We start from the raw sequence: 14,788 nt of genomic DNA, 5'->3' as shown, positions 1-14,788 counted from the left end.
AGTTGCCCATAATTGTATTTAATTAATGTTTCAAGATCATCTGCCTGTATTTAACTTTTTGCAATGTCAAATTACATCACGACGAAAAAACGGCTTTGAGTTACTAAGTTTTGTGGGCGTCCCCTGAGTACTCATGTTTTTCATTCTCTTCTACTATGTTTTATAAATTCAAGTAAAATGGGCTGATTTATGTAGCGTTCGGTTCGAGATTGTCGTACTCAGTAGCAAGGGATGACAATTTGCCCCAATTTACTAACTTTGACTTGTTAATTTAGATTCAATTCCAATATAGGTATTGATTAATGTTACATATTTTTGCAAGAAATTAAAAAAATATTCATTAGTATAAAAATTGCAGGAACGTCTGGCTAGGAAAAGAAACTAACATATGTACATACACGTATATGTATACAGCAAATTTGCAACTGATATGTACATATGTGGTATTGAGATTTCTCTAAATATAGTTTTGAAATCTTAAAATACTCTTTCATGTTTACATACCCAGGCAATTATGTACTCATTAACTAAATAGATAATAATGACTGATTTCTCTATTGCTACAAAAAATACTATTAAAAAAATGTAATGGCCTATATAAATTCCTAAAGAGACGAAAAAATCCGTCTTTATCTGTAACAATTGTTACTATATTGCTCCGTCTTTCTCCGACATTCCAAAAAAGCGTGTTTTCCCCGCAGCTTCCCAATGCCCCACTCGTAAAATGGTCGCGCGCGCAATATATTAATAGGGAACATGTTAAGATTATCGCCATCTGTCGGGTTAGATTCCTACTCACCAATCATTGAATGGCTAACAGAAAATTGATAGATTCAGACTCTCGAAGCTGCTACGCAGCGTAAATAGCGAAACTGATATTAAAATAACATGTAAGACTGAGAGACAAGTCGAACCGCTTTAAGCGCTTCGAGAACCTGAACTCGCCCAACGATTGTAGGGATAGAAAAATTAGAGTGGGGATAGAGAATGACAGAACGAAATGACAGGATGGAATGAAAACATCCGTCAAGAGCTAAAATGGTCGGTGTTGCTGTTACGGTGTTTGTCTTCCAAATAATTCAATTTTCTTAATTAAAAACATGTTTTTTAATTAAGAAAGTGGTATCGTGAATTGAAGTAATTAGTACGTAACCAACTGCGTACATTACAAATTATTTCCTGTATTTTTTTGTCCGTCTATTGAAAAAATTTTCCAGTGCCCTTTAAGTGTAAAACATTTTTCTAATATAAATGAAGGACCTCCGTAAAATGATTGTGGAACATTTTTCAGATCGAGTTTGTTTAAAACCTTCCTAATTTTTATAATATTTGCGCGGATGTGCATTCGTCGCGAGTGACAAAACTCAAGTGGATAAAACATGGAAAACTCCATAGATAAGGAGTCAGGCCTAGGAGGCCTTTTTCAGCACATTATACTGGATATGAAGGTAAGGATTTGTCTATCACTTTTTGTAGTGCTATTACTTATTAACTAATGCTCACTTTCTTAACACCGTCAGAGTCTCAATCATAGCTCCTTGTACTATCAATTCATAAGTTAAGTGAAACAAATAAGTATTCTTAATTAAGATGGTAAACCTTAAATTCTTATTAACTCAATAAACACGGGAACTTTTTACTTAAAGATACTAAGGAGAGTGAAGTTTTTCCCTTCAGTTTTTCTTACTTAGAACCTCTATTCAGACTAGTGAAATACTAAATAGTTAAATAAATAGGTATGTTCCTAATTTTCCTGCTAGATTTACTTAACATAACTAACCAGTGATTACAAACAGGGGAGGTTACAAAATATGAAAATAATGTATGCTCATTAAGTTACTTTGTCAAAATGTTTGGTTTTCTTTCTGGCATTCTTATTATTTATTCATAACATTTATTTTCAAAGATACAAAGAAACATATTTCACCAAAATGTAAACAGAAAATATGCATCAAGAAAAATACTTGCTTGAGAAAATAGAAATAAATTATGGAAATTTTAAAAATATAATAACAACTGAAATAACAAAATTTTGATAAAGATTAGATATGAAGATGCTGAAATCCATATAGAAAATAAATACACTTTATTTTTGCTAGAACCAAAAAATATTCCTTTGATAAAAAGTGTCAGAATTTTAGGGATAAATAGATATTTAGGTATTTTAGTCAATATCTATACTGAGTGTCATAAGCAAGTAGCTTGCAGTTATTACTTTATGTTTCATTATTAGTTATTTTTATTGTTCTCTATCCCACTATACACATGGTGGTGGCTTTTCAATGGATTTGTATGGAGAAAGGTAAAATCATAGGTAACAACTATATAAAATCTGATGCCATAGTCTCAGGTCAGTCTTTTAAGTATAGTTTTAAAGTATATCTTATCTGTGGTTTAAGGATATTTTATAGTTCTAAATTTAACTTTTATTTTTAAGTGTTAACTGAAATTAAATTAAATCAAATAATACTGGCAGTTGAGATGGCTCCCTTATAATAAGATACTTATTGAGGTGAGCCTTGAAAAATGGTATAATAGACTTTCATGCTGTCAACAAACCACATCATCTATATTGCTTGTCATGGTCACCAGAATAAATGTGACATTACAAAGAAGATATTTTACAGGACTGCCAAGTGTTGTTTGGTTTTATGTCAGTCACAGGTAGAAATTGAAAATAAATGTGAAATTTATGGTATCAAATTGAAGATAAAATAATAAATATTGCTAATTAACAAAATAGAATAAAAATGTATAAGTGGGAACCTGTCAAGTTAATGACACTATGACTCCTGGCAGTAACATAAATTTATGATATAGTCATATTATAATCAATTTTATATTTTTCTCTCATATTAAGGAGAAAAGTGAATATTTTTCTAGAATCGAAGCACTCTACATTGCAAAATTCAAAATAATACATAAATAACCTCTTACCCTTAATAAGTTGCACATTTATACATAGTTGGGTGCGAGAAGGAATGATCTATCTATAATTTAAATATAAAAAAACTATACAAGTTGTTTGGCATGTAAATTGAGTAATGTTGTATTGAGATAAAAGATCCCTTAGCAGCATTTGCATTAAATCTTAAAGTAGATCCAAAGCTTATTTTTTGTCTACTAGTATTTATTTTAAGAAAATTATATAAAACTTAGTCGAGTTCATAGTTTCATTATTGTCACTGGCAGTACTATAATATAATATAATAACTCTCATATTAAATATAGGTAGTTAGTATTAATAATGAGAAATTTCATACAAAAATAGAGTTTAGTGCAGTTTAGTTTATATGTAATAAGATATGCTAGAGTTTTATATAAACATTGTCTCAGGTACTCAGTATGAACTATTCACGAATGACTTATTTTACTCTATTCCATCGCTTGAGTACTGAAATGAAACTGTTACAATTTCGATCTCAAGTTTCGTTCAAACTAGCTTTTCCATTTTGGCCTCGATTTAAATGAATCTTCAATTATTAGTTGAGAGTGAAATATTCATTCGTCTTCTGATTTATGTCAACTGTTTCAATATTTTTTCACAGATGTAAACGAATCACCAAGTAAATCTCTACGTTAGTGCTTTACCTACATTGCAAATGTATATTTTAACGACACGTACCTATTGAAAATTCAATTGAAAATCTATGAGATTATAACCGATTGAAAACAGTTATAACCGCAATCGAAGGTATTTCATCCCACTCGATTAAGTACACAATTGCCTCCTACAAACCGATTGCAATATCTGCACTTCCTGGAGACTTTGGGCCTATTTTGTTTGAAAGGAAGTGGTTAAACGTGGTTATACTATTTGCAAGTCTGTTCGCCCTACGCAAGTACATATTAAAAAAATCGTAGATTTATTTGGGTCAGCGAACACAGTAATTGCTTGTTAGGCGTTAAATATAAGTTACAGCGAAAGTATTGAAGATATTAAATGAACTACATTTGCCTGGCAGGTAAAAGACAATGATAGTACCTCTTTCTTTTATTGAAGAACATAGCGACGGTCTTACGAAACGCACCTTTTATTCGAAAGTGTTTATTGCATTGAGGACTGAGGTTGAACAATATTGTAATTTATTTTTCAACTAGTAAAGTAAGCTTTTTTAAAAATTATTTCAATAACGAATTAATAATGTCACTCAAATGGCTCGTTAATTAACTAGCAAGGTAATTCGTTGTAATATCGTCACGACCGCATTGCCGTTGTATTTGTGGTTGTCATGGAAATGGATGTCAAATGAAACGTCATCGTCGGTACTACGTTTCAGAACGCGTTGTCCGTTGATCAATCAGACCCTGCGTGTTTCAAACTTTGAACTTGATCTTCGGGCCGCAATACCGTACTTGACAACTTTGGTGTGTGATATGCTATTACTCAATTTCAATTTTGACATTGTTAGAAATTATGAATATATTTAGTGGAAATTGGGATTGACAAAGCAGAAATGCACTAATCGACTCTACCTATAGACGGCCGAATCACTACTGCAGCACGACCATCGTGAAATATTACAAGAAATATTTCCCTTTTTACATACACCTGAATCAGCCTGGTTCGTACCCAGTGTGAGTCAACCCATGTCGAAATTATTATTTATCTATTACCATTTGAATTTAAGTTTTCTACATTTATTTGAAATTTAAGAAATCCAACAGACATATTAGGAGCAACGTTGTAAACAGCATTTTGTCTACTATTAGTTTTAACCCATTAATGCACTGGAAAGTACGTGGAACCCCTCTAACATTCCAGAATCAAGTTTTCTTAATTTCAACCATGGTGTGTTCAAAATCGTGTAAGACTCAGTATATTGCACATCAGAGTTGTGATCTGCATTATTGTGACCCGAACGTCAAGCATGATTTCCGAAGAGCTGTGTGCTGAGTCGTAAACAGTTATAAATATTTCTTAAATATCTCAAGTATTTCTCAATCGTGGTGAATATACGATTTTTTTTTTCGGATTTAACTAGCTTTTATAAAATTGCAATGGACTTACTTAAATTAAGTCTAAAGTTAACTTGTAGTACAGGAGAATGACGCGTGTTGAATTACATATACAGTCGCTCAAAAAAGTATTCGTACAGCGGGGAAAAAATTCGGTGACCCATAATTTTCGACTGATTTTGTTCAAAGTTTGTATAATGAAAAATCAATCCTAAACTCAGTTTAGGTGTTCGAGCAAGTTTTGAAAATTAAATTTTTAGAGTGCTTTTCATGGTCTTAAAAAAACTCAATTTCGAAAACTGCTTGTGCGGTGGAAATTTTTCAGTAGGATTTTAATGATCCTGTAGAGGGTATTTTTCTACGTATATCCTGAAAATTTGATCAAAGTCAGACCACAAAGAAGGGAGTTGCAGCTTTTTAAATTCGCCAAAAAGTGACGATTCTCACGCAAAATAATAAAATTTACACATTTTTGGCGAATTTAAAAAGCTGCAACTCCCTTCTTTGTGGTCTGACTTTGATCAAATTTTCAGGATATACGTAGAAAAATACCCTCTACAGGATCATTAAAATCCTACTGAAAAATTTCCACCGCACAAGCAGTTTTCGAAATTGAGTTTTTTTAAGACCATGAAAAGCACTCTAAAAATTTAATTTTCAAAACTTGCTCGAACACCTAAACTGAGTTTAGGATTGATTTTTCATTATACAAACTTTGAACAAACTCAGTCGAAAATTATGGGTCACCGAATTTTTTCCCCGCTGTACGAATACTTTTTTGAGCGACTGTAGCATAATGGTGAACGCTTGATTTGACATTCGTTTTCATGTTAAACCTGGAAAAACCTGTTCGGTGGTACAAAACTGATTTGAAATGTCACAATATGTGAAATTCCTTCGACAATACTTAATCAAGGCCAACAGTTGTGACCAAAATGGCCCATTTGCTTTATACGTTTGCAATAATTTACCTTAAAATGTATGATATTGACGGTGGAAACGCTCAGAGGAGCGTCACGAATTAAATAACGGGGCTCCATTTTGACAGTTCATCGATAAAATATATTTATATCGTTAGAACTCAATCGTCGCTAGTTTTTCCATAATTAATAGATGCAGTTCCTGAAGTAGAGCTCTTATTCATACCTGAAACCCATGGTTTCATAAATAGACTATTTTGTTCGCGAAATAAATCGCTGAAATTGCACTAAAGCTGCAGGTAGCCGTGGGTCGGAAACTAATTTTTAAAGTTTGCCATACTGTTACGTTTTTGGCACGTTGCAACTATACTTTTCCTGCAAGCATGCGGCAAAGGCGCTTTACCGCACGCATTCGAAAGCCCGGTGACATGGAGAGCCAGCTCGGTGTGTAAGGGGTAATAAGTAGTGAAAAACTCAAATTATCGTTGAAACTGCGGAGGCATGTCTTGGATGAAATCCGTTTTCAGTTATATTAATAGAGAGGGAACGGCTTGACACCTGAGGTTTACAGTTCCTCGCCCTCAGCGAGACTCTTCCGCCGATCGCCCGTTATTTTTCCATGGTTTTTTGATGCTGGTGCTTGTGTTATTGTAAAAGTTCCAGTTTTCCGCGTTAGTCATTATGGACTCCTGGAGGAGTGGCCGAGCAGGTGGAAAATTCGGGTAAACCAAGACAAGTCGACGCATGTAACGTCCACTTTGAGAAAAGAGACCTGTCCACTGGTGAACGTTTTCAACGAGCCAATCCCGCAGGCTGAAAGTGTGAAATGTCTGGGTATGCACCTAGACCGGAGAATGACGTGGGAAAAACACATCCAAACCAAGAGGGCCCAACTCAATGGCATTGTTAGGAGTCTGGCCTGGATTCGGAGTTACCGATCACAACTAGGGCTAAACAACGAAGTCCTAGTTTATAAAAGCATTATCCAGCCAGTTCGGAGTTGTGGTATCCAGCTCTGGGGTGCTGCGAGCTACTCCGACATCGAGATCCTGCAGCGATTCCAGGCAGAGACTCTGCGCGTGCTGCGGCGCCCTCTGGTGCGCGAGCAACATTGCTCTGCAGTAACCATAAGAGAGGAAATCCAGATGTATACATGATCCGACTGAACAATCACCCCGACCACCTCGCGGTGAATCTCCTGGATCCTCCAGGTATTCCAGTCGATTGAACAGACATCACCCACGGGGGCGACAGGGTCGGCCTCTAATAAGGAGGGGACTGAGGTGCCACCCTTCAACCCTTCCTTTTCTTTTCGTTTTTGAGTTTCTAGTTTCATTTTTCCGTTACTGTAAGAATAGCTGCTTATTGTCCGTGCAATCTAAATTGGGACGCATTGTAACTTGTAATAAATAAATAAATTAAAAAAAAAAGTTATTATGAAGTATATACATATGTATGTATGCCAAATGGAATGAACTCAATATCTGCATATTTCGGCATATGTGGAAAAATACAGGAATGCGTCAATGTTACATTCTGAAATTGGTGCTGGAACGTAACAATTTTATCGCTAAATTTATAGCATCGGTTTGTGATACCTCGATTGAAAGATATCATCGCTCTCCATTTAAAATTGCTTTGGTTTGGAGCTTTTTTGCGATGAATAACAGAAAAAATTAATCCGCGATATTGACGACATTCTCTACAGTAAACTTAAAACTTAATGACGAATGCCGTTTCGTTAATGATAACGTAGTAAAATGATAAAACGAATCAATTTGAATCATCAACGAGACGATCAAAATGCATGTCGTAAACCTCTTAGCAGTGCCCTAACCGTAAATAAAAGTGTCTTCTAACATTAATCAAGATCAGAGGCGTAACCGATCTAATCGCAAGCGTTATTCTTCATTTTAGCTCAGCTTGATTGCGTGGTTTAATTTTGCGCACCATACTCTTCCCATATCCCCATAAAAACGGTAATGGAGCAAGATCGGATGGTCGTGCAGCCGTTCTGGTGATCCTCGCATCCCTGTCCGCCGATTCGAAAAATCTAAGTCCAAGTGTAACACGTTGAGATTGATCTGTTTCGTTCTTTTATTACGTCATCAGTAACGAAGGGGCGTTAACTAACAAGTTTTATAAGGGGTCGTGGGGAATTTCGCCAATTACACGTATCTTTTCCGTATTATTTTTTCACAAAATTTTGAAATTGTAGCGGTTTCGAATAGAGAACGAAAAGATCTTTCAAATGAGGTAGTACAGACCTGCGCACTCAACTTAAAAACGTTGGGTTGGCGCAAGGAGTACCGAATAGAAAGATAAATTTTTTCCATTAGAGGATGCAACCTCAGAATCCAAAATTGACGTGTTTCTGCGTTTTTCCCGCATATGCTGAAATATGCAGACGTTGAATTCATCCTATTTAGCTGTCCCACTCCGTATGCGCATATCCTCTTGAAGTACATACACAGGGCGTCCGGAAGTTAGAGGTAAATATTTCAGGGGGCGACTGTTCGACAAAAATTACGCAGAAAACCTCATATGAACGTAGGTCGGCAAATGGGCCCTAAGGGAGCTAGGCCCCTTTGAGAAGTGAACCCTGAAGATGGTCTTTCATCGATATGTTCGAAACGGTTTGAGATACAGCCATGAAATTTCGACTGTTAGCTCAGATTTTCGTGGTAAATTAGAGAATTCAGAGGAAATTAAAAAAAATTTTTTTGATGCGTTTTAAACAGGGCCGGCTTAGGGTATTTTCGGCCCTAACTTTCTTGCTTGTAGCTTTTCTTGCAATTTGGCTAAATGAATCGAAAAAGCATGATTTTCTAGGTTAAAGAGGTGCTCTTTTCAGACTTCGAAATAAGGCCCCACTCTCGAGTAGTACGGATTTAAATTAGTACATGCAAAGTGTTACATAACGTCAAAATAATAGTGTATTAATGCATTATACATAACTGTACAAAATACTATTATTATTTATTGCTACTATTATTATTAACTTTACCTCAAACCGTTTCGAACATATCGATGAAAGACCATCTTCAGGGTTCACTTCTCAAAGGGGCCTAGCTCCCTTAGGGTCCATTTGCCGACCTACGTTTATACGAGGTTTCCTGCCTATTTTTTGTCGAACAGTCGCCCCCTGAAATTTTTACCTCTAATTCCCGGACACCCTGTATAAGGTTATCCAAAGTAAAATCTGCCAGTGTTAAATTAAGGCCGTTTGATTATTTCTGACAATTTGTATTGAAAATTGGAAGAGAAGACTTAATCCTAGACTTTTGGACCTCGAAACGTGTTATTTCGAGTTTTTCCAAGGCTCAGTTATACACTACTACTGTATTTATTTTAATAATGGCGTGCCTATGCACGAGTATCATTCACCATTCACCCATATGCCGCAGGCACATCTCGATTCATTCTCGAGATACAGAGTCCTTTCCTTTTTCCCATTCAACGACTTAAAAGTTATAACTTCTGACCTACTGGCTGAAACTAATTCAAATTTTGTGCGCAGTCACGTCTTAACGTACGCCATAAGATTCCACAAACATAGTGTGTGAATTGCAAGTCCGGACTAGAAAATAGTCTGTTTAGAAATATTTACGGATCGGAACACCCTGTATATTGTTTTCTCTAACGCGGAGCCTTCAGCAAACCGTTAAAAGCTGCCTTTGCCACATCAGTTTAATGATTCCCGCACGTATCATTTTGTTTCGGTAACGAGGCATTTTTTTGGAAATAATTGAAATATTTAATAATCGTTCGAAATGAACGACATTTTTGCATTGTGATAACGGAAGATTAAATCAGATAATAACAATTACAACACAACAAAAAAAAACCATTACAAGAGGTGTTCGATATGGTTGCCGTTTGCTTGTAAGCATTTCCATGCAGGTTGCCTTATTGCCTTTCGTGTAACGTCGGGGTTATTTCTAACTGTCGCATGCTAGTCGTTTATTCTTTGAAGAAGCTCATCTCTTCTGTTTATTTCTCGCTCGTAAATCTCAGATTTTAAAGGCCTCTAGAAGCATCCGTAATCCAACGGTTTAAATCTGGGATCTCATCGATTAATTCTTGAGATCTGGTTTACTACTCAGGTAGGCTTTTCCCTATTGCTAGGTAGGGTCAGATCGATGACAAGCTTATTAATAATTTTATTCGGTGAAAGTTCTTTTTCGTTAGCCTTTTCGATTTTGAGTTCGATTTTGTGTTCGATTTTGAGTTCGATTTTGAGTTCGATTTTGTGTTCGATTTTGTGTTCGATTTTGTGTTCGATTTTGAGTTCGATTTTGAGTTTGATTTCTTCGATCATCGAATATTTAACCGGATCACAACGTTTGATTTATTTACAACTGAATAATATGCGGATATAATTTTTGTGCACGGTTTTTGCAATAGCGATGGAAGAGCAACAGTTCATGGACATGAACGACGTTTTCCCAACGGTAGATTGTCGAATTATCAAAAGCTTGAAGAGGTATTTTATTTAGTTACCGGCGAAAATACGGTCGTTTTGCCACAGCTAAAAATAATAAATATGTCGACCTTAATGATGGGGTTCGGATAAATAAAAACATCACGGATATGGCAGAAAACCATCCAGAAATCAGCACCGGAGAAAGTAGTGATACACTTGATGTAACTCACGTTAAGGCTTGGCGTCCGGTAAACAAGGCAGGTTTATATTCATTTCATGTGCAGCCAGTCCACAGACTCGAGCTCGTGGATGAACTAAATCGAATAACATTCAGTCGGTGTATCATACAAAGTCGGAGAATTCATTATAGAATTCTCTTTACGGATGAAGCTTTATTCCCCAGGGACGACATCGTCAACTTAAGAAATAATCACAGATGTGCTTTACATAATCCACACGCAGTGAGGCAAATGGGTTCCCAATACAGGTTAGATGCGAATATTGGGAGCGGACTCATCACCCATCACCTAACAGGCCTATATTTTTTTCTGGGAATTCTGACTAGCGCGATTTATTTCTGCACAAGTGCATTAACTCTTTTTTTTTATATTAATATCCGAGGTATGTAGGTTCAATGCGATGGAGCACCACTCCATTCTACACGAGCAGATACAAAATTTTCGCGTGCTCATTACGAATACCGATGGGCTGGACGTCGCGGTCTGCGTACGTGGCCCGGTAGATCGCCGGATTTGAACCCATTGGATTACTAATTCTGGGAACATTTATAATCTGAGATTTATACATGAGAGATAAATTAAGGAGAAAAGTTCCTTCATAGAATTCATTCAAAGAACGAATGACTGGTGCGCGACTATTAGAGATAATCCCGGCATTATACCAAAGGCAATGAAGTAAGCTGCATGAAAGTGCTTACAAGCCAACGGCAATCGTTTTGAACACCCCTTGTAATTGATTTTTTGCTGTGATTGTTATTATCTAATTTGATATTTCGTTATTGCGATACAAAAATGACGTTTATTTCGAACGATCATTAAATATATTAATTTGTTCAAAAAATTGCTTGTTATCGAGACAAAATGATACGTGAGAGAATTACGTAACTGATGCTATAAAGACAGCTTTCAGTGCTTTATAGAAGGCTCCGAATTGTTTCAATGAAAATAATATATGGTGTATTGAAATTCATAAAAAAATTAAAAAACACTATTTCCCGGTCCGGACCTGGAGTTTAGACACTTTGTTAATGGTGTCTTATAGTGTATGTTACGACGTAACCACCTACATGATTCGAATTAATTATAGTGAGTGGGTCAAACGTCACGACTATGAAGTCATTGAGTAAAGGAAAAGGACCCCCTCCCCCTTCTCCCACCCTCTATCAGGAAAATGAATAGGCATTTACCAGCAATGTAGAGGTGAATTTGAATTACGGCGTAGTACTTTGATCTCGAGCAGCGCATGCGCCGTTAACTCCGAAACACCCTGTACAATAAAATTTTTGTTTGCCATTAAACGTGTTTTCCCGTTTAATTTTAAGAGCAATTTTAGTCGCGCCACATAATCGAAAGTAATAAATATAAGTAAAAAATAATAAGGAAGAATTAATTTAAAAAAATAAAATTATGCAACTGGTGGTGGTTGTGTTCAAGTGTGAAATCTTATTTTATTGCTTCACTAGGACTTTTACATCACGTGGATCAAGTATTTGATCCAAAGAACATATGACGCCACAAGTACACCATTAGGACCTTGAATCTGGATGGGTGTAAATGGGGTAGATCAAACACCCTTTTTTTTATTATTTAAACTAGTTAATACTGATTCGTGTACCAAAATTCGGGCGCGTCTCCAGCTCGGATCAAGGAGGTATATGGTGTAAACACCCATGTAGCGAATGTAATCGATACCAATCTAGACTTAGTATAAATTGGTAGCCTTCGCTACCCGGAGTTGGAAAGTGCCAAATGCGCACGCTTTCGCACGACTTGCGCGGAAAATGGAGCTTTCCTCCCTCGATTTAAAGGAGAAAATGGCGCTTTTGTTCCGTGCCGTTCCCCGCGTCTTTTTCACAAGGCAGAAAACTCGCGGTAGGAAAAATGAGATTCGCACCACTCCCACGATGAACGCAATTGAAATTACCCACGAGACGAAGAGTCGCGCTCTCTTCCCTCGTTACGCAATAGCGGGGCCGCGCTGCGTCGGGAAGGGCGAGCGGAACGCGGCGGCGTCCAACCGGCCCGAATCGGAACGTCGAGACGTAACAGAAATATCACTTGCCCGCCTTAAAACGGATCGAGCGATAAAATACCGTTTGCATCTTCACAGATTCTAATTGGAGAAACTTATGTCGCCGAATAATCTTTAGACTAGAAGCAGATGGTTGATAATTTCAAATGGTCGAGTGTCGCATATGGCGAATTGTTTGAACATATTCAAAGAAATGTGTGTGAATAGACCGACTGTGTTTAGGTTTGCGTCAACAGGTAATTTTTAAGGCGACGATGGCTTGCTGGTAGGTATATTCTAATGGCATGTTGTAAACGTCGAGCAAATCAGAAATGTAGAAATTATCCAGATAGATGGAGATCTAGGGCCGTGAAAGTAGATACTTTGCCATTTCCCGAGGTAATTTCCTTTTTCACATGAATACACAATCTCATATGAATAATTCATCTATCGACAGGTGTCCGCGGACACTTTTCACGTCATTATATGCCATTTAATATATCACCTAATTATAAGGTTTAATTTTTGCAAGTAGCGGCGTAAATTAGTATGTGAAAAGAGGTTAACTATGGTAGATCCGAAACCAGATTTATTATATTAATTCTCCGTAACGGATATTTAAAATCGTTTATTAACACACTTATGGAGGTAGTTTCCTATAATTTCTTGAACCGGCGGTTATCTACCTACTTCTGAAATATTAAATTTATCAGTGTTTGTTTAGGTAGGATGGCCGGGATGGATACAAAGTTCACGTAATATTAACCGTAGAATGTAAATGAAGACATATGTGTGGGAATCGTTATGGCAATTCGCAGTGATTTTCAAATCTGTCCGAATCGTTTCCGCTTCAAGCGGTTGTTGCCCTGATCAGAAAGATCGTTTTCCCTCCGCCAACGTGGGTGCGAAAAAGGGAGGTATTAGGCAGGTAAAGTGATATTACCGACATTTTTTTTTTCCCCTGATCGATCCTTTCGATCATAAGTTGAGTGACTTCCCTCGCCAGACGGACACTTTAAAACCCATAACAATAAAGTATAATAAGCCTTGTAATAAGCCTGATGTTAAAGCCCCACATAACTGTATAACGTATAACTGATCCCTCTCTCTTGTATCCTGCCTAAAGGACTTCCATTACGTCTAATTTTATGGTAAGGCTTTTATGGCCATAAATGATTAGTGCATGTTTTCTTCTGGTTGTCAGTTAATCGCATCGGAAAAAGTTCGAATTGAAGCTTGAAAGTTCGAATCGAACCATGCGCAGGCGCTCGGGGGGTCCCATTTCTGTTTGTCCTGTCTGCCGTATTTACATCTAACTCGTCGACAAGTGAAGGAAAAAACTGATTTCTTCACCATTATCTCATGAGCCCGTAAAGAAAAAGACAAAGGATCATCGGAGGTCGGCGAATCACAGACGGGGCATGTGTTAAACTGAGCAACATCGATATGATTACTTCATTGTGAGGCGCTCCATGCTGATTTAAGATTAGAAATATAAAGTTTTATGACTGGTCGTAATGGTTTTCTTGGAATTGGCAATACACACAGTCTTCTTAGTTGATTACAAGATTTCATAGGCTTGATTGCAACTAAAGGAAACATTTGAGTTTTACACTTGAACCTCTCGGTTTAAGCGTGTTTTTCGAGTGATTTTCGAGGCGCTTTTACGACTGTGACACGGGGTGCCAAAAGCTTAAGTCTGATTGTGAGCACAAGCTTCACATGTAAACGGCTTGACTTGTTTACATGTCAAAATTTTCCCCGTTTCGTCACGGTTACACAATTTTCTCGTAACGTGCCGTTGGAATTTTATTTTTCGGCAAAGTAAAAAAAAAACGTTTTCTCACGTATTTTATTCTTCCGAATGGAAACCGTGCTGGAAATTAGTCTTTAACTAGCCAGGGCTGGACCGTAAATAATGAAATTCGAAATCTAGAAGCTTTTACCTTCCACTTGGTCATCTCAGGCTATACGAGATTTCTGTAAAACTAAGTTGTCCCTCTCGAATTGTGTGTCAGAATTTAGAAATTTTGAATATACACATTAACAAGGCGAATTCATAGTAAGTGCGATTCAGTTTCTCTACGGATTGATAGTTATTTAATTGTTTAATCAATAAAGTGTTCCAAAGAAAGCGATTATTAATGGAAACGGCATAGATTCAAGTTTCATTTTTTGAAATCAGAATGAGAAGCATTGTGCGTAGGAATAACGATCTGCGGGGCGTTCCAAA

The 14,788-nt window shown here is 36.8% G+C and overlaps 2 protein-coding genes across 5 annotated transcripts in view; one reads left to right on the top strand and one right to left on the bottom strand.

Moving 5' to 3' along the window:
• Positions 1–563, bottom strand: part of LOC136348067 (pikachurin-like) — a 207,456-nt gene extending 206,893 nt beyond the window's left edge. The window contains exon 1 of the mRNA XM_066298616.1: positions 505–563. The gene's annotated coding sequence lies outside the window, so the exon portion shown is untranslated. The remainder of the gene's footprint in view (positions 1–504) is intronic.
• Positions 564–1,009: 446 nt separating this feature from the next.
• mim (missing-in-metastasis) overlaps positions 1,010–14,788 on the top strand; it is a 131,960-nt gene continuing 118,181 nt past the window's right edge. For all 4 annotated transcript variants that reach the window (XM_066298610.1, XM_066298609.1, XM_066298607.1 and 1 more), the window contains exon 1: positions 1,010–1,448. In XM_066298610.1, the coding sequence (XP_066154707.1) occupies positions 1,380–1,448 (69 nt within the window). In that variant the 5' untranslated portion in view covers positions 1,010–1,379. The remainder of the gene's footprint in view (positions 1,449–14,788) is intronic.

Source organism: Euwallacea fornicatus, chromosome 31, assembly GCF_040115645.1.
Source record: "Euwallacea fornicatus isolate EFF26 chromosome 31, ASM4011564v1, whole genome shotgun sequence".
NCBI classification, from domain to species: Eukaryota; Metazoa; Arthropoda; class Insecta; order Coleoptera; family Curculionidae; genus Euwallacea; species Euwallacea fornicatus.
Note: the sequence above shows the minus strand (reverse complement) of the source record. Positions and strands in the feature narration are given on the sequence as shown.